The sequence below is a fragment of the Anabrus simplex genome, chromosome 1 (assembly GCF_040414725.1).
Source record: "Anabrus simplex isolate iqAnaSimp1 chromosome 1, ASM4041472v1, whole genome shotgun sequence".
NCBI lineage: Eukaryota > Metazoa > Arthropoda > Insecta > Orthoptera > Tettigoniidae > Anabrus > Anabrus simplex.
In genome coordinates this window covers 558603909-558628362 of record NC_090265.1, presented here as the reverse complement: position 1 = coordinate 558628362, position 24454 = coordinate 558603909, and the positions used below count along the sequence as shown (strand labels likewise).

Here is a 24454-nt window from a genome sequence, read left to right as displayed (position 1 = left end):
ACGTAATTTCACTAAGCGTCAAGTACAGGTACTCTGCCATTTAGTGACCGTAACCTTTAAAAGAATTCGAAGGTTCGCATGTTTTGATGTCATTCTGCGGATTTGAGACACGTTTTTGTGGAGGCTATTCACTTTTTCCCGAGATCCAATGACGTTGCACAGAGGCACTGTACAACCGGTTTCCGCGGCTAGCGATGTATAATAAAGAGACGGGCGTTAATTGGCAACAAGTTTTGTACGAGCGCATGGGGGGTGAAAAGATGCAGCATGGTTACCGTGGTAGCTGCCAATGGTGTTCATTACTGTTAGGTCGCGAATGAAAGACGACCCTTGATTTTTCACATGAGATTTTGAGAAAAAACGTCTTCTTGGATTCGGAGAAATACGGCAATACAGTTGCCATGACTAATGGGATGGGCCAATTACCTTCCAGAAATCTCCTCTATTATATTACTCTCTGTGTTGTCGTGAGCTCCAACATTTTGCCTTCCTTTTAATACCTTCCTTAATACGTACAGTTCGGAAGTGCTTTACTTACCTACACTGACGCCGCTGGAAGATGGCGGGTCTTCTCTGCGCATGCCCCATGATCCTGCAAGGTTGAGCGCTACCAGAGGTCTGGCACGGATCAGATTGGCGATGGCACGTAGTCCTTCGCGGCCACAGCCGAGGTGCGGCAGGTGGAGAACTGACACCTGGGAGGTGTTCTCTAGTGCCGAGCACAGTTGGACCACTTGGTTCGTGCCCAGGTTGAGGTCCAGAACCAGTTTGCTGAGACTAGGACTAGCTTCCTGCTCCAACCCCGCGCACAGAGCATCCACGAGTGACTGGAACCTGTAACAAGCAAGATTACACATTAGCTGAAGTTCTGTGAATTATAAAGAATGGAGCCATTATGCACGTCCACAGTGCATTGATTGTTAGATAGTGGTGGTTTAGGTAGATAGGATATGTGTCGAACTAGTCGTATCTGTCATTCGTTGATCTTCCTCGTTGCGCAAAGCCCAACAAATAGCTCTCCTTTTATTAGGTGGACCCAGATCTATTCAATAAGACAGTTCAAACATTTGACATTTGAAACGAGGAGCTAACGTCACTTTGAGACATTATGAACTTGGTTAACCTCCAAGCAAAAAGAAAAAAAAAAGAAAAGCAAAGCCATCTCCGTACAGGCCATGAAGGCCCTTGGAGGGATGGAAGGTAAAGGCTTCCAATATCCGTAACCTCGGCACTTGATGGGGTAGAGTGGTTAGCTCTACGCCCGGCCGCCTTTGCCCCCAGGAATTAACCTGGTACTCATTTTTACTGTAGGCTGAGTGAACCTCAGGGCCATGTGCACCTCCGGAAGTGGAAACTTCGTTTCTTACATTTTACAACTTCCTGACGGGGATTCGAGCCCACGTCCTTCCGGGCGAACCGAGCACGCCTTTAGGTTAATGTCCAAGCTTAATTACAAAGAAAAGAGAGGAATTTTTATACGGCCAATAATGACTCCTTTCATTAAAAATAGAATGAAAAAGAAATATTTCGCATATTGTGTGTGGATTATAGCAAGTGAAAATTTATTCCAGAACTGTCCTCAGAGACAGACAAGGGAACTTTTTGTGTTGGACCAGATCAACTGCCATGAAAGTTGGTACGACGATAAACTATAACATCGTAAACTTAATGGTAACAGTCACTCTGCCGTAGAGAGATATTTACAAACTTAAAAATTGCAATTTTTTGACCCCGGCTTTAAATGAAATATCATCGAAGGCATCGATTGCAATAAATCTTGGTAGCATGATCAATTAAGACATCAGAACATCGCTGGACGTCTGTTCTTGTTATACAGGATGTCCACAGCATGGCAGAATGAGTGATTCAGAGTAGGAATAATAAACGATAATAAACGATACAAAAGTACGGTATTAAAAATGAAAGGCAAGCTTGTCTGGCTCGAAGGCCAGGACAGATGCACGCGCGCTTCGCGTACACTTGAACCGGCTGTCGTATCGCCGACAGGAGAGACACAGTGCGGTTGGTTCTTAGTTAAAATGCTCACTGTTGTCCACACACATCACACACGAACGAGTAAAACGAGTCTTCAACATATCTTCTACCCTCTATATGGCTCTATTTAACCGTCATATGTTGTGAAATAAGTTTTGTATATGCATACATTTAAGCTGTAACAAAAAGAAAATATAAGAAACCAACTTAAGCCAGCGAGGATGTAAGTTGAGTTTTGTCGCTTTTCAACCCATTTTTTTCTCACCCCTCCCAACCCCATTTGGCTTTCAATGCTTGCAGCTTTTTCCTGTTTGTTACAGATTTCTTTCAATACCTTAACTTTTAACAACCTGACTTGAGCATTGATTTCACACTACCTCCCACACAGCACAAGTCAAGATTTTCTCCCAACCAAGAAATAGTATTATAACGTCTAAATCACCACGACATATTTTACAGTCAACGAAAGACTTGAATCGATATTTTAGCCTTACTTTATATTTTAGTTTTACATGGTATTCAAGCTATAGCTGATGATGTCTACGATAAAAGGACGAAACATGTACTAGTTGATTTTAATTAAATTGACATTCGTATTGTCAGGTGGGACTTCTGTGAAGTCTTTTATAAGCTTTACAGTGACAATATGGAAACATTATGAAGTTTATATTATGTAATCCAGAGGTGTATTTGTTAACATTTGGGAAATGTTCTTCATTAACTTCTGAAGTAAAAAGGCTGTCAAAAAACCCTAGTAAACATAGTCAGTATGTTAACAGCAAGTAATGTCCTACCTGTCATGAGCGCTGTCCTCCAGGCAGGTGATAACCAGCTCAAAAGTGTGTAGGCGGGACTTTGGCAGGGTTGTCCTCACATATCCTGCCAGTCTGCTAACTTCTGAGGAAGTGAACTCATGTCCTAGCAGTGACGATATTCTTACAAGTCTCACACTATCGTTGGCTGACAGAGCCGAGAAGAAATTGTCGAGCAGTTCCTCGCAGTCTGCTCCCTTGTCGAACTGGAATACCAATTCGAGGGCCTCCAGAGTGCAGGCATCACTTCTAAGAACGTGAGACCAACCTTCTAGTTCCAGGGGTGCAGTGTGTACTAGAGGTATTGGAACCTTAGAGCCTGACCATGATCCACCTGTTCCAAGACCCACCCAACTACTGCTGGAAGCTCCTAGAAGTCGACAAACTGCCGCTACATTCGCTTCAGAAGGACCAGCAGCTTGCAGTAACATAAATAACGTCCTTGTAGGGAAATCCAAAGGGCATAACTGATTGAACACAAGGTGACCCTTCCTCCCTAAGAGCCCCATTAGGAACCTCAGTATCAGCACTGTACTGTTGTCTGAAGAAGCGTGCCCAGCCGTCGCCAAGCCTGGGAGGTCTTCCAACTCCCTCCTTAATATGTTAGCATAGTGCACCACAGACGAAATGTAATATGCTGCTAGGAACTCTGCAAATGTTCTCAGTAGAGGAGTGTAGTAGTCGGCTCTCTTCTTTAAGTTATAACTACGTCCAAAATTAAGTCCACGGGTGAGAAAACCTAACTCTGTCACTTCTAACCCACCCCCACGACAATGGGATCGTATTTCTGCATCAGTATACACAAATCTATCTTCTTTGATGCATATCAATGCTAGTTTACCAAATTCTGCCAGAAGTTTCTTGCAGTGTCCTGGTAAATCTGACGATGATGTGTTTGACATTAGTATTTCACCTTTTCTGACGAGACTCCTTCGTATAAGGCACTTGAAGAGGGCCTGGTGCACATCCAAAGTATCTGACGGTAGGTTTCCACCTTCTTCTTCGAACATGACGCACAGTAGTAACCAGCCCAGAGGCCAGCATGCTAAAGGACGGAGCACCTGCTGGCTCGCACAGACAACTTCTATGAAACGGTTAGCACTTTCTGGTTTCTTATTACTAACAAAATAGGCTGTTACAAGTCTTTCTACGTGTAGCCAATCTAAACCATGTAGCAGCACTCGCCTTTGGACTAAAGGAATGAGTTCTGAACTCCATCCTGAACAGCATGTGACTAGAATACGACAATCTGGGAATAAACGACCTTCCAAAAGTTCGACGGCGTCCCCTAAAGCCTCTCTGCCTGCATTAGTGTTAGTTCCGGAACCACCACTTTGTCCTTTCCCACTTTCGATCCCGGCAAGTGTTACAGCTTCATCGTAGCCGTCGAGGACGAATAGTAGTCGATCTTCTAGGAGACCAAGACATTTCCAAACATGAGCGAAGCCGTTGCCGCCCACACCTGGAACAACTCCTTGTCCACTGCCTCCCAAGGCTGTCTTTGGTAGGAGCTCCTTGCTGAGGTAGTGGGCTAGTGAGCTACCCCGAAGTTCTCGAAGAGGGACGAAGAGGGCTAACTGGATCGATGGTCCCAGCCAGTCCTCCTGGGTCGCCCATGAGTGAAGGAGGCGCAAAGCAAGTGTCGTTTTGCCAGAGCCAGGTGCTCCTTCTACGACAACTCGGCGGGGTGCCTCGTACACTATGCCCTCACTTGTCTGGAAAAAAATACAAGAAAACAGATTATGATAGTGAGACAATACAGTAAATTCCTATTATGCAAATTATGTAATGTAAAATATAACCATACATACTGAATCTTACTTTTTTTTTTTTTTTTTTTTTTTTTGCAAGTTGCTTTACGTCGCACCGACACAGATAAGTCTTATGGCGACGATGGGTCAGGGAGGGGCTAGGAGTGTGAAGGAAGCGGCCGTGGCGTTAATTAAGATACAGCCCCAGCATTTGCCTGGTGTGAAAATGGGAAACGACGGAAAACCATTACATTTTAGGTACAGTAATGTATCACATCGTCGTTGCGCTTAGGAAAACGGCTATATAACTCAGCATAGAAATCTAGCCGGAAATGTTCTGTCATCTAATGTACAATATTATATGAATCATATCAATTCTCCTTCTTATTGATACACTATCTGATCAAAAGTATCCGCGTACCTACCTCAAACTGAAGACAGAGATGATGAAGATTATGATGATGATGATGTTTGTTGTTTAAAGGGGCCTAACTAACATCTAGGTCATCGGCCCCTAATGGTACGAGGCAGAACAAAATGTAATGATAGCTGAAATTTTAAAATGTTTCTACTGACTAGAATTTAAAACAAATCATGTTAAAAATGATTATGAATTTTGAATAATCAGTGGATCTAATGCGCAATGCCTTATTTTGTTATAATATGATAGAGAAAAAAGATTAAGGTAGAATAAGGCATTGCCTTGACGTGCAGTCATATATATCATTCAAGTTAAAAACACATTAAAGTACACAAAACCAACTAAAAATAATCAACGGAATAAAACTTAGTTCACAGTAAAACACAATTAAAAGCAGACAGAAAAACTAACTTTTATACACGTTAAAACCCTCATAGAACGGATGACGAGGTCTACTGACTGTTCGTCATCTCGTAGGATGAGGGAGATGGTACTCGGATATTTTAAACTACGGCGCAGATCGGCCAGGTCCACGCACTCCGTAAGGATTTGTACCACCGCAAGTACACACCTCGGGGATCTCCCTTAACTAAATAAGAGTGCGTTGCCATACCGTGGCCGTTCGGAAGACGACATAATACCATCGCTTCTCTCCGAGAAGTTCAAAGCGAAGTCTTCCATATCTTCGTAGTTCCTTTCACAGTTCTCAGCTGATTTGGCAGTGGGGTGGCCTGCCACTCCATATTCCAATGAGACATAACCAAATGTGTCAGCTGAAAACGAATATCACTGGATGAAAACTTGTAAGGCAATGGGGGCAATGTGACCACCTCCTCGGCAGCCTTGTCAGCTAACTCGTTTTCCTCCACACCTATGTAGCTTGGGAGCCACAAAAACATGATTCTGGTGCTACGACACAAATACCCGGCCAGCAGGTCCTGGATCCGCTGCACCAGAGGGTGCCGAGGAAAACATACATCAAGCTCAAGGAGTCAGTACACAGCACAAAGTGCCGGCGTTCATCGGACAGTGCGTACCGCAGAGCTTCAAGGATAGTATAGGCTCTGCTGTGTACACACTACAAGTTTCCGGTAGAGGAAAAAAACCCGTTACTATCGACAACGAACGTACAGCCTACTTTCGCTTTCTGGAATTTTGAAAGGGTTTGTTTACTGTGGCTGTAAATACTTACAGGGGTCTATCACAAGTACTCGTAAATGTTAACCGAAAGAACTGGGATTCCATCCCACAACCTCATGAGCACATGAGGCGAATGTTCAATGAGCTACGATGCACCCAGTTCTTACACGTTAATCGATCTTCAGTGTTTTTCCTCATAAGTAATGAAACAAGGCGTGAGCTTCAGAGAGAACCATAATTGGCGACCCTGTTGCAACGAAACGAGGTCCGCAGTTGCTCTCTTCTCTGGAATGGTCTGCACCTTACCAGATGGCAGTGCCATCCTGAGGTGAGGAGTGAGTTTCCGATTGATTTCCTCGCTATTATAACACGGCTGCCCCAATGATCAACGTTTCTCACAGCATCCAGATGCACTAACCGTGTTCTGAACGACATTACTCAGCACCATTCAGATCAAAGCAACTTCCATACAGTCACAATAACATGTGAAACTTGAGATTTAAGCGAAAAAGTAGGCTTTCCTCTGGTTTATTCAGAGAGACAATTGTAAATGTATTGCATCCATCAAGAGATAGTACCGGGTGTACTGGTATGATATAACCACATAGAATTAAAAATATCATGTGCCCTGTCTCCTTTGGGTCACTTTCGCAGCTGTCAGCTTTTGAAACAGAGACGACAGTCCATCAATTGTCTCAACGGAGGCTGATAGTACCCCATTGCAGACCACCAAAACCAAACCAGGAAATGATTGCGTACTATCGACCAAAATATTATGTGTAGTCGAGTTTGGAGGTTATTTATAAATAACCAATAGGCCTATAGAGAATCCAATAGCACCATCATTTTCCTAGTTCGTTTCACGTTGGGTCATGTAGGTCTAGAAGTATCATTTATATTGTAATATTTTTTTATCGCAAATGCAAAGCAAAAAAGTGCCCGTTTCTAAACATGTTTCAATATAATGTAACGTTATTTAATTCACGTCTCACTAACTACGTTTATGGTTTCCGGAGATACCGAAGTGCCGGAAATTAGTCCTCCGGGAGTTCTTTTACGTGCCAGTAAATCTACCGACACGAGGATGATGTATTTGAACACCTTCAAATACCACCGGACTGAACCAGGATCGAACCTGCCAAGTTGGGGTCAGAAGGCTAGCGCCTCAACTGTCTGAGCCACTCAGCCCGGCTAAACATGTTTCAACCATGCGTCAACTTGACATAATTATTTCTCAAAAACAAAAGAAAAACAAAACACGTTATTTGATCGAATTAAAATGTTAACGCAGTATAGTTTGGGATATTTTATACATTGTTTATAAATTTCAGAATTTTTTGTTTCCAAGAAAAAAGTTATCACTTTTGTAAGGTAACTTAATCTCAGCTTGGGGTGGTTGGAAAACTGCGTTCTTGGTCGATTTATGATCTTTATATATCCATTGGTTATGCTGTATGACTGTGAAATACGTAGATGAATTCACTTTGTTGATATCAGTTTGTGTTTGTATTGGGTAGAGTTATGAATATCAGTAGCTGGCTTGTGCAGAGTAAGCCTTCCGACGTTGCCGCGATAGCGCGGGACACCGACAGTAGTTTGACTTCACCTCATAATAAACACTAACCGCCACTACCACAAAACCAAACCGATCCCGACAAATCAGACCAAATTCCATCGACAGATGTCTGTAGAACCTTGGTCTTCAGAACGACAGCTGCATTCGTTGTGAACAAGTTTGGATGTCTTGTGGTCGGATGTTATCACCTTTTATCACTCTGCTATGATCATCATGATCACCACTACCGACACCACAGACCTCTGTGGGTCCTAATGTTTTACAGACGTTTTCGCTATTCCTCTTTACTCAGCACCAAACTCCTTCAAACTGCCAGGGATCTTGTCTTGTCTCACACAATCGTTCTCACCTCAGCTTTTCACTTCCAATTTTTCTTGTTCCTTGCATTGTATTCAATGTATTTCTAACCATTCTATTTGACAACGTCCAGCCCATTATAATCTTCTCCGATATTTTTGGTTTTGACAATGCAAAATTCATTGAACAATTAAAAACAGCATTTGTATTTCTTTCTCCATATCCCACCCTCTTTTACTGGTCAAATATAGATCTCAATATTTTTCTGTCAAAAATGCCTGAGTGTCTTTCGTCAGACCAAGATTCAAAGGCATTTGTTAGCATTAGTCTCAAGTAACCACGTAAGTTATAAATTGTGTTATCTGAATTGTATGTCAAGAACTTCAGATGCTTTCTGAGACCATAGAAACATGTATTTGCTGCTTCTAGATTTCAGTGCCGACATTGTCTTTGGAATTAACTTCCCATCCAAGATGAAACTCTGTAAAAGTTCAATGTCATATGCACTAATCTTTATATGTCCAACGCTTCTCTGTTACAGGCATGTCTTAGATTAACTAATATACGGATGTATCTTCCTTCGCCTAACCAATAAAGGCTTCCATCACAACACCGTGTTCTTTCTAAGCTCACCGAACAAAAAATTAGTCACCCAAGTCCGCACGTACAAATAGATCGTTAAGCCTATACAGATGGTGCAGCGAACAAGTCCCGTGCTCAACCGCGCGCGCACTGCCTCTATGCGAGCATAATGCAGTAGAGATCAGTGAGACACTGAAGTTTCAAACGGGCAGTGTACATCAACATGGGTAGATATAAGGATGTGACAGAGTGACAAAAAGAGGCAATCGTGTTTGGCCGTGCCCATGGCCTTAAGAGGCCCATAGACGTGCAATATTATTGTGCAATATCGGAGTTTGTGCAATATAATTGATAGTGTGTACTTCGTATTGAAGGGTTGTGCAATATATTGTACGAAATCAAAGAAGTTTGAAATATATTGCACAAACCACAAAATACTGTGCCGTGTGTTGACAATATTGTGCAATATCCCGTCCTCCCGCCAGTTGTTATTAACAGGTGGGGGAGAACGTATCGCGATGGCAGACAAACAGGAGGAGAAAAAGTTTCTTTTGAAGTTTATCGAAGTGTACCATGACCTTCTGGCTCTATGGGACGTTAAGAGCAAAGATTACAGTAATCGCGTTAAAAAAGTAAACAGTACGAGGTGCTTATTGATACATATCGCGAAAAATACCCGAACGCCGATAAACAAGAAGTTATTTAAAAAATCAATTCTCTGCGTAGTAGTATTCTTTTTCTCGATTTGAGGCGTAACCAAAGCGATAAGTTCATCAAACAATTCACCATTCATGCGCAGAAAGTTTCGAAAATCATTTGGCTCGCATTTTCTCAGTTCAGTGAGTAAATTTTCATGAGTGTACCTTTCTCTGTCCAGAAACCACTGTTTGGCCCATGTCCTCCTTTTCCGTTTCTGCCTCTTTTTGGCACTTACGCCCACGGCGAGCAAAACGCAGCAAAGATCAGTGTCACTCAACATGTTCACCAAACAAAATAACGGCATGGACTGACTATATATTGCAACGCATATTGTACGTCTGTGACCGCTTTGCACAATATATTGTACAACCCTTCAATATTAAGTACACACTATCAGTTATATTGCACAAACCCCGATATTGCGCAATAATATTGCACGTCTATGGGCAGCTAACAATATATTGCACAATCCATTTTGCGCAATAATATTGCACGTCTATGGGCCCCTATACGGTACGTGAGGTTGCTGGATTTATTGGTGTTTCGCAGCGGAATGTTCAACGTGTCTACAGGCAGTGGTGTACTACACATGGCCACGACGTCAGAATTATGGTCGGAAAAAGATCCTTACCGAGAGGGACCGCGGCTTGTGAATCAAAAAGGCTTCCAAACCCGACAGGAATTGCTGCAGTCAGTGAATGAAGGTCCATCCCAACCTGCCAGCGAGACAACATTGCAACGGGAACTGCATCCAATGAACATCTGGAGTCGGTCTCCTTACAAGAGGCCGTTGCTCACGCAGGCACATGAAGCTGCGCTTCTTCAATGGGCTAGAAATCATCGAACGTGGACGGTAGCTGACTGGTGGAACGTAATGTGGTCTGACGAATCACGTTGTTGCCTGTATTCCAATGACGCACGTCTTCGAGTGCACGGAAGGCCAAATGAAGCATTTCATCCTGGATGTGTGCAAGGTCAGTTTCAAGCCGGAGGTGGGTCTGTTATGTTTTGGGGGTGTTATTCTTGTCATCGATTGGACCCGCTCACTCAGGTGACCACAAACATGAACCAACATGTTAATTTGAACATTCTGGATGATCAGGTGTTGCCTTTCAGTCAACATCTGCATGATGAGTATGCTATTGATACCCAAATCTTTCAAGATCGGGCCGATGACCTAGATGTTAAACAACAATCATCATCATCATCATCATCTTTATCTTTCAAGATGACAACAGCAAAGTTTAAAGGGCTGGACGAATATGTGACTGGTTTTATGAACACTCCCCCATCCTAATACATCTCGACTGACCTGCAAAATCAGCTGACTTGAACCCCCTTGAAAATCTGTGGGACATATTGGAACACCGGGTAACACGCCGCTATCAGCATCCCCGTAATTTGGTGGAATTTCGCCATCACATCCTCAGCGAGTGGCTTAACCTGGATGCAACGTACCTGCACAACATTGAGGACTCACTTCCTAACCGAATCCAGGTGGTTATCAAGTAATGATGCTTGTAATGATTTCTCCACGGGTGACTAACTTTTGGTCCGGTGAGTTTACTTAGTCAATGCCATCTGCATAGACCTCTGTATTTTCAAATTATAGATTCACGGTTGTTATTGTAAGACTGATTCAGCTACTAAATTAAGCTCTGTCTTCTTCACGAGGAAGTAATTTTCAACCTACGACGAAAATATCCTTCCACCAACCCTGTTAACATTTACATGACGAAAAATAAAATTATTTCTCCATGTGACGAGATGTCTCCTCTTATAACCATCCTCACGCTTCTGTTCAATACGAAAGCTGATCCCAGTATATGGTGTGACTTGAGGAGATAGTAATTCCCCAACGAGATTGGATACTGGTTCGTTTCGATTTTTACAATCTGCAGTCAGCCCGTGTTAGAATGTATTTCGAGTTCTGGCAAAAGAATGATAATAAGATACACACATCCACATGACATGCGGATCGTGAGATTTACAAATAAGAAGCCCTTCACTCTCACTTTTCTTCACTAAAGAGATGAATATGATCCCAAAAGAAATTGAGAAAGTTCGAGTCCTGAGCAATAATCGTAACTGTAGAGGATTAGATTTAAGTGCCTGCCCACAGTGACCGGTGACCTGAATACCACTTCATCAACCCGAGGATGAAAATCCTTTTACTTCCTTACTGAACTCTATATTCGGAAGATACACAATCCTGCAAGTACTGGAAGAAATTCATCACAGGTTCAGATCTCTTCCAGAACACGTGAAACGTGCGCATCTCTATAGTGCAGTTGGGTGGTCATTTTTCCTCTTTTGCCATGATTGTGGACTGAGAAAGGTGACTTAAGGGTGTTAAATTGACAACTCCGTCCCCTCGGCTTCATACACATTGATGAATTCCTGTGTGACGGAATTCTGACGTCTGGCGTCTTTTCAAATCTATAGCAATTTAAGGGACGTTAAACAATTAAGACTATTGTTAAAGTTTCGTTTCGGCCGACTATATAGCATGTTTGACAGCCTTTGCAGTATTTTTAGCCTTCTCTCTCTGCCAGTATCTTTTCATCCTTTATCCTACTTCCTTCTTCTCCTCTTCGGTATAGCACCTCCCATTTCTCATTAGCGTTCCCCCCAGTCTCCTGGAAACCGCAGAACCTTTTAACGAGTTACCTACATTTTATTTCTGTCCATGACATAATCTTCCGGAACCTCCATCTTCAAGTCCAACCTCACTTCTCGAAACAATTTCAGTTCTGTCAGTTCTTAAGAATTCAAAGATTCTCTTCGTTAGTCTATTGTTGCCCATCCTCAACAAGTGTTCATAGAACTGCAACCTTCTCTCTCACATCAGTTCAACCACTTCTTCTGTTCTTTGATACAGTTCTTTGTTAGATTTGAATCTCCCATCCCCATTTTTTTCATTTTCTTAACATTTTTTCTTTCTTCTGGACATACATACATACATACATACATACATACATACATACATACATACATACATACATACATACATACATACATATCTTTATTGCCCACCCTAGTATACTCCATCGGCTTATAGGTAATAAAGACAGAAAGATAACAATCACCACTACATCTCTCCTAAAACTACTTAACTGGATTAACTACCTATACATCTCCTCGGTATAATTCCACACGTGCGTGGATAGCCAGCACACATGCAGGATGCCACCACACTACAAAATACCCTAATCATCTAACTCGAATCCACCACCTAAAAAACTAATTAAAAAGATAAATAAAATTAAAAATAAAAGTGCAAGAACGGAAATTCCTGAGAAGAATAATAGGGCCAAGGATCCTACCAGATGAAAGGCGATGGTACAAACCCAACAATGAGCTCTACCAGCATCAAGAAAACCTCATAGATGCCATCAGAAGAAAACGTCTGACTTTCTATGGACACCTATACAGAATGGATCCTAATAGATTATCCCATAAGATCTTCAAGGTTGCTAACAAAGGCAAAGCTACTGGATTATCCTGGACCAAACAAGTGGACAAAGATCTTGCAGAGCTTAATATTAATCAAGCCGCCATTACTGACAGAAATGCATACCGTTTAATGGTCAAAACTAAACCTTTCCTAACATCCCTTACATCAGCTAGCTACAAAGGAGCCGGGAATTGGTCAGAGGAGCGCAGGAAAGAATTCAGCAATAAAATGAAGGAATACTGGGCCAACAGGAAGGCTCAAGAGGCCACAAAGAACACAATCCAGTACGCTAAAAGGGGCAGACGACGACAAAAACACAGCTAGAACACAAGCACCGTGGTCCACAGATGGCCCAAACGCAAATAAAAATAAAAAAGAAAATATATACTAGGCTGATCACGGTGTCAGCCCCGGTAAGGAACACAAGCCAATCAGCTCTTTGACACCGCCACCAGCCTCGCCACGTGAGAACGGATCTTCCGGATATATTCAAGTCTACCTTTTCCAATTAAGTACAATGTTTGTGCTGAAAAAACATTATTATTATTATTATTATTATTATTATTATTATTATTATTATTATTATTATTATTATTGCCATAGTTGTCGACATGCAAGAATTTTGAATGGACGCCAACTAGGTGACGTATTGTTTGACTATTGTTCTCGGTATTGGACTGAACGTCTATAAGAAGCAAGCACACTTGTAGTTCTACGTGACTGGAAGGGTTAAGGCATACTCCAGAATTCCAGATAAAAGGAGCTACAGCCTCTGGATGGACCATGGCCAGAACTGAAAGAAGCATTAAAACAACAAAAATCCGCAAGGAATCAAAGGAGGACATGGTTACAAGCGAAATGCTATAAATTCGAGGAGAGACTCCAGAGAAAACACTTCTGGCACTCCCGAATAAGTGTCACTTAAGGAAGAGAGTACAGTATTAACACACAACTCCTGACGGAACGCAGAAGTCATTCTACTTTTCAAGAAAGTTAACTGTACAAGTATTGTAAACTAGAAGCTCATTAGTTTACTGTCCATATGTTATAAACTGTTGACCAAAAGAACATTAAATATTGTTACGTGCCAGCCCCGTGGTGCCCTTTCGGTACTTCCAGGAAGGTGCTAGTGACTCACACGACCTGGGATCTCCCAGCCGGCTTGTAGGGTGGGGCCGGTCTTCCCGTGTATTGTTCTCGTCGGCCTGCTTACCTGCGAGTTTCTTGGAGATTCAACGGGAATGTTCTGCCTCTAGTGACCTCGCGAAAATTCTGCCTGAAATCACCCGAGCTATAAAAAGGGAGCTAGCAGCGGACAGTGAATGACATTTGGGCTCTGAGGTGGAGTCAGTGTGAGACTCGGTGTGTTGGGGTTCAGTGGCTGGGCTGAGGGCGACAGAGGTGTTTGCTGTCGCTAGTGTCCCACCGAGGTCTGAACCAGGAGCTGTTGTGGTGTCGGCGAGACCAGTGAATAGATGGGCTGGAGACGATGGAACGGAAGACGTGTACTACCTGAGAGTACTGTGTGCTTGTGTATTTCTGCGGACTGAGGATCGCCGTGAGACAGCGAAGAAACCCGCTATCGTGAGTGCGAGGATAAATGGACCTGTGTTAATGTTCGCTGTTGTGGGTATCGTCCTGCTGTTGAATACTGTTGAGCTGTTCAGTTGTTCGCTGCATGTGACTGTGTGAATTACTGGACTGTGTGTGGAGTCGAACTAACGAACAGTCATCGTGTGTTTAGTGGCCCGTAGACCTGTGTTCAAATCCAGCGGTCTACACACAGCTGCTGTATGATGTGACTGGTCGTGGGGAAGTGAAAGCAAGGATCAAGCATCCGCAGGTAGACAAACGGGCTGGACCTTCTACTGCGCCATAAGGAAGATCAATTTATAAATAGACAGTAATTAGTAAGTGTGGCCATTGATAACTGGTTAGAATTGTGTGTGTTTATATATGTGTGTGTGTGCATTAATTAGGCCATCTTGAAATAAATTAGAGTAATGAAACAGATGGAGTTATATATTCGTAACAATATAATTAAAAAGGAACATTTACTGCCGGAAAGTTCACTACGCGGTTTAGGCTACTTAGCTGTGAGCTGTGTTCGGGAGATAGTAGGTTCGAACCCCACTGTCAGCCATGAAGATGGTTTTGCATGTTTCTCATTTTCACACCAGACAATACTGTAATTAAGGCCACCGTCGCTTCCTTCCTAATCCTAGCTCTGTGCTATCCTATGCTCGCCGTAAGACCTGTCCGTCTTGGTGCGACGTTGAAAAAGAAAAAAAAAAAACATAATCCAGAATGAGGATATCAGGAGGAGGAGGACAGGAATGACAGATGTAGTGGAGCGAGTGGCGAGGCTCAAGTGTTGACGGACGGGTCATGTGGCAAGGAGTAATCTCGAAGTGGTCCATAACTCTGGTACAGTGGACACTTCGAGAGTCGAGGTGAGGCGTCAGTCGACCACAAGCCAGACGGCATGATGACATCCAACATCTTGCCGGGAGGAGCTGGATACAGTCTGTACAGTAGAGGACGGCAAGGAAGAGATCGGAAGAAGCTTACGTTCAGCAATGGACGTCTGGAGATTGAGAGAAAAGGAAGATATCGCGCTCATAGCCACGTGACTTCTACCTAAGTATTTTTTACTTGGAATCCAAATCACAGGATCGTGATCTTTACACCAGATACTGGGGAATGGTTCAGGGTTCAAGAGATTGTGGAAGATCTCCAACACGATAAGAACATCTTAAATGAAGAGTTCAGACGTTTCTTCAATAGTGAGCAGCAATGTCTGAAAATAGAGGTCTGTGCCGTTACGAATTAAATTACATCTCCAATTTCTTCGAATTTATACTCATTATACCCATCGATAAAGAAAGATGACGCAGTACGAAATGCACACTTTGCGAAATTCTTTCCTTGGTCGTCTGAATGCCATCTCAAACGGCTTATATACTCCCTGCCATGTAAGCCTATATACTAAGGGTACAAATATATTCTTTCTCCCCTGTTAATACTGAAGATAGTGATTTATAGTTATTTTCTAACTGTTGGGTTCGATTCAGTGTCGCCAACCATACAGTTTAGGGACCCTGCTTGCGGATGCAACGTCTTACAGTTACTGTTAATCCTGCACGTTGGTACTAGACGGTCATGGTTTTTCTCGTGATTTGCGAGAATTGCGTAGTGCTACTGCCGTATAGTAAAAATCACCAGTGTTCTTCTTTTCTTCATGGGGCCTTTAAATATTAGTTCCTAATTAGCGTCGACCTCTAAGATTTTGCTACCACGTTTTTCCTTCATTTCCACCTAGATATACCTGCTCCCTTCACAAAGCTGCAGGTTATTCTTATTTGGTCTTCTTGGAGCTTTTCTCTCCGTAGTCCTAGAGTGGAGAGTCTGATTCTACCCAGCGTCCTCTGCTTCATTTCATTTCCTACATATATTGTCTCTTATTACTCCAATTCTATGTAGGTGTTTTACAGATGGCAGTGTCCTGTCAACAGTCTTACTACCCATCTTATATTTTCTCTGATGAGTTTCAACAGTTCTTTAGTATGCTTCTTGTTTGATCCTTTTATCAGTTCTTTTGCAAGCCTGCGCCCTGGAGTATTTTTCCAGTTCTCCATTTGTTTCTTTTATACCTATTTTCCTATGCAGTGTCGGGCTTGTCCATAGGAAATCTCGCATACAAGTTCTGGGCATGCAAAATATGTTTCTGCCCCTTTCCTGACCAGTTTATCTGCCTTTTCATTTCCTTCTATACCTGCATGCACCGGTACCCATATATTTTGACAATGTTGTGCCTTGAGAGCTTCAGGAGAAGTGAATGGCAATACCGGACAATTCTGGATATTATCAGGACTGCTTCTAGTGCCTCAATGGCCGCTTGGCTGTCAGTAAAAATGAAATTATTCTTCCTATAGTTCATTTTCAGATTGTCTTCAAGACATGTTGTGATAGCTATTATTCCAGTTTGAAAGACTGTAGTATGTTTGTTCAGGCTCATCTGGATTGATCCCTTTCTGTAGGGTAATACCTGTTAAGTAGAATTGTGGCGTGTTCGAATAATGGGTTTAATAATGTAGTTGGTGTTAAATGACGAACGTAGCATTTTAATAATACGCTCTTATTTTGTCCAATTCGTATGTATAGAATGCAATTGAGATATATAAGAAGCAAGAAAAATCTGGAAGAGCTCTTCCAAAAAAGGAAAGCAACATTACCTCCTTTATAAAGATTAGCTCATTTGTAATTTCGTTATCAACCTAACCTAACCTAACCTAACCTAACCTAACCTAACCTAACCTAACCTAACGTAACCTTGTCTTGTCACGACTCTGGTACGGTTTGCAGACTTAGCCTTTGTGTATTCTTGTTGACTTACGGCATATGTGCATGTAATATTATTGCAACGTAGTTTCACTGTAAGTCTGACAAGTAATAGCAAATTTCACGTAGCGAGCTGAATTATTTATATCAGGCAAACACCGAAGAATAAGGTTATAGTAACGCGTATACCAAAATAAAGGCAGAAAATGGGTGAGGGTGAGAGAGTGCTTATTTACTTAATTCCTCATTGATCTTGAAAACCGACTTAATCATTAATATTTTGAGTGATCATTTACTTGGGTAAGGGAACCTCCATTATTGATACTTACACTGAAGTTAGTTTGTTGATGGTTATATCTCGTGATTTCAATATATAACTAGTCAAGTTGGCAGCATTGATGATCCATAAAAAAAAGAGAATAGGAGGGCGATATTTGTTTTTTGTGTATAGACTAACAGTGTTCTCCCTAGGACCTTTCTAATGGGCGCACCGCCCAGGCGTTTTCACTGACCGCCCGGTTATCATAACCTAGATATCTACTAATTAGGCCTACATAATATTCCAAGTTACTTTACGTCGCACCGACACAGATACAGTAGGTCTTATGGCGACGATGAGATAGGAAAGTGCTAGGATTGGGAAGAAAGCGACCGAGGCCTTAAGGTACACCCCCAGCATTTACCTGGTGTGAAAATAGGAAACCACGGAAAATCATCTTCAGTGCTGCCGACAGTGAGGTTCGAGCCCACTATTTCCCGAATGCAAGTTCACAACTGAGCGCTCCTAACTCGCTCGGTTTACGTAATATTAATACATATTTCAGTCACTGAAAACCTACAACCTGTTTTCCAGTCAGTGACCGGATCAGGGATGGAATGAATGAAGCTCCCATCTTGCGGCGATGATCGGAATTCTGCCGGCTGCCGAAGCCTGTCGCACTCCTCTGGGGCAATAATAAATGACTGACAGATGAGATGTTGATGGAGTGCTGCTGAAACGAAAGATGACAGGGAAAACAGGAGTACCCGGAGAAAAACCTGACCCACCTCTGCTTTGTTCAGCACAAATCTCACATGGAGTGAGGGGGATTTGAACCACGGAACCCAGCAGCGAGAGGCTGGCGCGCTGCCACTTGAGCCACGGAGGCTACACATATTTCAGTCATTATGTGTTCCAAATTAAAATATAAAAACTGTAAAACTTTATTTAAATGAAAAATCTTCATTATTGTCAGCATAACTGCGCGAGTTACATCGGAGTTCAGCTTATCACGTAGTGTCGTGCGCGAGCGGTGTCTGGATTAGCGTGGAATCGCATGCGAGCACTCGATTCCGAGGGACGTAACAAACCCGTCTGGCTCTCCACAGCAACCAAGTGATTATGCACGAGCAGTAGAACACTAGAAGTTCAAAATACTCTGTTATGTCCTCGTGATAACACTAAAATAGTTCATTTTGCAGTTAATGTTTATCTGTCTAATATTATTATTAATGGCCTGAGGGGAATAAGTTGAAATTTTATCATATTCATTTTCTACGTAGTATTCCCCGCCCGACTACTCATTCCTGCCACCCAGCTAACGAAAATTTCTGGGGAGAACACTGAACTTACGCGCGAATACTATAACAAAGGGTTAGTATTCGCGGCAGTTATGCGAAGCTGAAGATAGGGTATTGTTTCTCCTCGACTGTAGAGGAAGCAATAACAAACAAGAGAACACTTATTTTTAACGTACCAGTACAAGTGCAACTACAGGGTTATTTTATCATTCAGAGATTCCTGATATGATAAGTGCTTTCAGGAATTTTTGAATATAAAGTTCTGTTTAGCGTAAGACTATTCTGCTTTAGAGGAGGATTTCACGTCTCAGCGACCGCAGAACTGCTATCTAACAACAGGCAGATTAAACTAATCGTTTATTCATGAGAGAAAAAAAAATAGGGTTTCATAATTTTGAGAGTAAAATGAAGTTACGGAGATAAAAGTTTATGTATACCGAGCTCACTCATATATATCGGAAAATAATAAAGTGCTAGCCTCCCTCGCAGCATACACTGTATCAACATCACAGCTTTGTACCCTGTTAGAACAGAATTCTAAAAATCACAGCACAGAAACTGTACTCGGATCTAGTTCGCAAGATACTAAGAAGTCGTTTCCAGTAGCGGATTCATAAACAGACTCGCTGGGCCCGGGCCCAAAGATCCAAATTTTCGAGGGCCAACATTTTTTGCTAGTAGTTTTAACGTCGAACTAATGCAATGAAGGTTTTCGGTGATGCAGGCAGGGGAAAGCGCTAGGATTGGGAAGGTAGCTGCCGTGGTCTTAATTAAGGTACATCCTCAGCATTCGCATGGTGTGAAAATGGGAAACCATGGAAATCCACCTTCAGGGCTGCCGACTGTGGGATTCGAACCCACCATCTCCCGGATAAAAGGTCACAGCTACACGACCCTAACCTCACGGCCAACTCAGTCGGTGTCAAAGTTTTCCAAACGTTATTAAAGTATTGTTGTTCTTCTATCAAGGAATGCCACTTTAACGTTAATTATCTACTTATTATTGAAGTGAAATATTCAATACACTTTATAAAAATGTTATTTATTATTTATGTATCTGATCCAAAATATATGAGTTTGCTGAATGACGTAGAAAAGTGCGCAATCAATCATTGTAAAAACTTAACGATTAGTTAAAGACAACACTGAATCAATCTATAAACACATGCAAGCTGCAGGAGCAACATGCTACTATGTACGCCCTTCAGATTGTGTCGCACTATGGAAAAGTAATATTTAATGACGCACGTTACGATTTAATCTTGCAGTTTTTGTCCATTCTGTTTCCGCTATCAGGTTGTAAAGCATGTCGGAATCGTATCCTTCACGCCAAACAAGAGAACAGTCACAACAATTTGCCTTAGATTAAATGATTGAAGGAAGGCGGATGGAAGGTTCACATATTGTCAACGTCAGTAGGCTGAGAGACAGTTGATGTCAACCTTACGGTTGTATCCATGACATCAGATTCTTTGGATGGCAATAACAGTATTTTCATTAAAAAAGTATAATTCCCGTTATTCATTCAGCAAAACGTAACATATTTACGTAAGTCAACAAGTCTACTGCTTGATTTTGCACGGTGTTGTAGTGTTATGTGACTTTTCCAGTTTACTGAATTTCTGAAAATAGTATTTTAAACTTATCACCTACCGAGTTCGATAGCTGCAGTCGCTTAAGTGCGGCCAGTATCCAGTATTCGGGAGATAGTAGGTTCGAACCCCACTGTCGGCAGCCCTGAAAATGGTTTTCCGTGGTTTCCCATTTCAAACCAGGCAAATGCTGGGGCTGGACCTTAATTAAGGCCACGGCCACTTCCTTCCCATTCCTAGCCCTTCCCTGTCCCATCGTCGCCATAAGACCTATATGTGTCGGTGCGACGTAAAGCAACTAACGAAAAAAAAAAAAAAAAAACAACTTATCACCTATCACTTTATCAGGCGTCCGATGATAATGACGAGAGAATTTTATCACGAGTGAAGACATAGATATTTACTAACCAATATTAAAGTACAACAACAACAACAACAACAACAACAACAACAACAACAACAACAACAACAACGTAAATGCATCTACTGAACAGATATACAGTATGCCTTCAAAAAATAACCTAACTGATGTTATTTCCGGTAAGCATGATTGGTTGTTGGTGAGTTTATCAGATAATTTAAACCCAAGCATGGTGGCCTAGCCCTGGTGTCCTGTGTTCGTGACTTGTCAGTGGCGTTAACCACTCAAAAAACTACCCCTGTCACGACGCTGTTCAAAATTTTAATTTTATATATGTGAAAACTTTAATAATATGACAGTGATAATTACGTATTAAGCGCCACAATAACATCAGAACCATGATCATTCGTCTCAAATATGGCATGGACTTGCGCTCGATGGATCCTGCAAGCGGATAGGGTCTATCATAGCCATTTCAGCCAGCTCGACCCATGGTTTTATAATAATTGGCCCTACATTTAGAATTGAGGCCTCTGACACTCAACCAGCAGATGTTCATAAAGAGAAATGCAACGCCTACGAATCCACAGTTCCATACTACAAAGCAAAATATAAGTTAACATCTACAGAATTAGTGGGTCTTATGGTTGGACCTAGATCCACAATAACATCCACATTTGTACAGTTCTGTAAGCTGTTCAGACTAGCAGTCAACTTATGAACACGGTGACTTTGGTAACTCTTAAGGGTTCTGTTGTTATTTTAGGGAATCATTTGTATAAATGTTATGACTGACATATAACTCTCATTTACCGTCTGGTTACAAGATATAACTCGTCTTAAAATGCTTCGTCTACTGGGCAATCTCCATCTCCAGCTAGGGGAAGCTGAATAGCATTTGATGTTAATAATAACCTAACCACCGAGCTCGAGCTGCAGTCGCTTAAGTGCGGCCAGTATCCGGTATTCGGGAGATAGTGGTTCGAACCCCACTGTTGGCAGCCCTGAAGATGGTTTTCCGTTTATAGGAAAACCAGAACGGTTTTCCTCCATTTTCTCTTATACTATTGATTTTCTGTAAAATCCGTAGACCGTACGTGAAACGTCTCTTCATTATAAACAACTTTCGTTATGTTCATAATTTACCTTATTTTTCACCTGACGGAGAAATGTACTATTTTCTGCTGGTATCATGCTCTGCATTGAGTGACCAACAGACCGATAACGAACCTACAGGTTACCATGGCAACGTCTCTGACTGCTTGCCAGCAGGGAAGTAACGTATTGCCATTTTCCTCATGATGCTTTTAAATTCGTGGTTGTTCCTTGGGTAGAAGGCAAAAGAGGCGTCAGTCGGCCTATCTGCGGGATATTGGCGGAATATCGTTGGAGATTATAACCGCCCTCGAATAGATTAAGTAATAACACCATTAGTCATCTTCTTATCTGTTTACCCAAGAATCACTGCGCCTAAATTTCTCCTCTGTTGCCGCTTTATTATATCCATAACTCACACCAGCATAATTTATTGAGGGGTATTTGATTTTCCAATACATTCACTTGGCATTTACATATTTGTCGTTATCCAGCTGTCCTCAGTTATAATCCATTTTCTATTAATTTCAAATTTCTTAACTGTATTATTTTCTTCCTTAATTACTCCGTATACGCGAGTGCTAGAATCTACTGGATATATTTCCACCAAACTTCATATTTAGAATCATCTGTCCTTGGGTAGGTTTTAGGTCAAATAGTTTATAAATTCCTGAACTTACTGGGGGTTTATACGAAACCGAAACCGTCATTTTGCACTCCCACAAAATATGCACAACCAAACTTAAAGGAAATCTACCTGCCTTAATGGAAATTAATTTCTAAATCTTTTTTTCTCATGTGCATCATTTCGATACGAGGATTAATTAGGGAGATATCATTAACTGACCTTTTTCGGTGCAAGTCCCATCGGACTTAACTCAAGAGCGGGTGCGTGTAAAGCGTATTTCTTACAACTTGAAAACTACTGAAGATATTCGAACCAAACATTATATTTATCATCCACCTGTCCAAAGGTAATCGTAACGACTGTGTGCTTTTACATTGTCAATAACATTTCATGTTCCCAGAATGGACTGGCGGTTTATAGGGCACCGAAATTGTGATTTCACTCTTCCACAATATATACAGTACAAGACCAACCTGATTGGAAATCGACCAAACGTGATGGAATTCTATCTCTGAAAGTTTTTCTTCATGTGCATTTTTTCGTCAGAAGGATTAATAAGGGAGATATCTTGAATGATCAGTTTTCCAGGTTAAGTCCAGCGGACATAGCCCAAAAGGTGTTGTACGTGGAGCAGATTCCTTATCTATGTATACAAATAAAATCGTAAGGACTGTGTGCCTCTACATTGACTATTTTTGCGAAACTTTCACACAGCTACCCGTTTAAGTGGTAATAATGACCATCTGCATATTTTTTTTGGTTTAGTTTCCTGAATGTCCTAATTTTTACCCTCCTCGCCAAAAATTCAGATTGCGGCATAATCTGCCAGACGAAAAAGAAAATTGAAATTCGACAAAATTACACGTTTTTGCCTGTAACGGACGGAAAACTTCCAACACCTTTACATTTTTCACTTTTTATCCCTGAAGAATATCGAAATATGGAGGCAATTTTAATGATGGTGCAAACCTTCGGGAAGTCCTATCACATAACGGATTGCACAATCTCCATTCAATTTGGAATGATCTACAACCTTGGTCTTATGACTTTTTGTCGTATCTGTATCCATTTTACGTTTGATTTTTCTCTATTAATCGATGTTAAGTAAATTTGGACTTTTCACATGCATAATTCATACTTTCAATCACTAATAGGAAATATAGAATCATCAAACTCTTCTCGAAAATTGGCCCACCCAGTAGGCATATGTGATCCAAATGCTATGTATGTAGCTGTCACATAATTATCCGAAAAGTAATGCAATGTGAGATAATCTTACAAAAACTTTACCTGTTCAACGTTTCTAACTCAATATGACCCAAGAATAGATGAGATATCATAGGACCAGCCATTTAGGCCACTAAATCCGGCGTCTTATGGTACAATCCTTTGTCAATATGACGTACGTTTAGCAGCAGTTAATCTGTAAATGAAGGTCTGCAATATTGTAAACACGCATATACTTTCGTATGTCGATCTATATATATATTCACTGATGTCGATTTGTAGCGATCGAGAAAGGGTAGGCCTATATCTGCTATTGTAATCAGTACTCCCCACACTGACTTTGACTGGCAGTAGGAATGGGGTCCTTCAAGTCCGGTGTAACTGGCATTGTAATGAATAGTTCCCTTCTCGATTTGACTTGCAGAAGGCAAGGGAGCATGCAGTTTTGTTTAAAACTCCCCTACCCGATTGTGTTTGGCAGTAGGCAAGGGTACCCGCAATTATAAAGAAATGTCCTCATCTAAAATGTGACTGGCATTAGGCATAGTGGCCTGCTATTTTGATTGAAACTCGCCATCTTGGTGTGACTGGCAGTAAGCTGCCTGGCAGTAGGAAAAGGGGCCTGACATTATAATGATAACTGCACAACTCAATTTCGACTGATATTAGGGTAGTTGCCAGCCATTATAATAGAAACTCCTCAATTGTTATCTGTCTGGAAGTAGGAAAGGGGAGCTGCCATTGTAACGAAAACTCCCCAAATCGACTGTGAAACCGCAGTAGGCAACGGGGCCTGCAATTATAATATAAACTTGCCAAGTGGATTGTGAATGGCAGTAAGCAAGTGAGCCTGCCTTTATATCACAAATCCGTAACAAACACTTTACATTGGAAACAGCGTATGGGGACCTCCCCGTGCT

At 41.7% G+C, this 24454-nt stretch overlaps 1 protein-coding gene across 1 annotated transcript in view; it reads right to left on the bottom strand.

Moving 5' to 3' along the window:
* Positions 1–24454, bottom strand: part of LOC136869567 (uncharacterized) — a 394710-nt gene that overhangs the window by 26595 nt on the left and 343661 nt on the right. Inside the window, exons 3-4 of the mRNA XM_067144860.2 lie at positions 2790–4522; positions 539–834 (exon numbers count right to left, since the gene is read on the bottom strand). Coding sequence (XP_067000961.2) covers positions 539–834; positions 2790–4522 — 2029 coding nt within the window. The remainder of the gene's footprint in view (positions 1–538; positions 835–2789; positions 4523–24454) is intronic.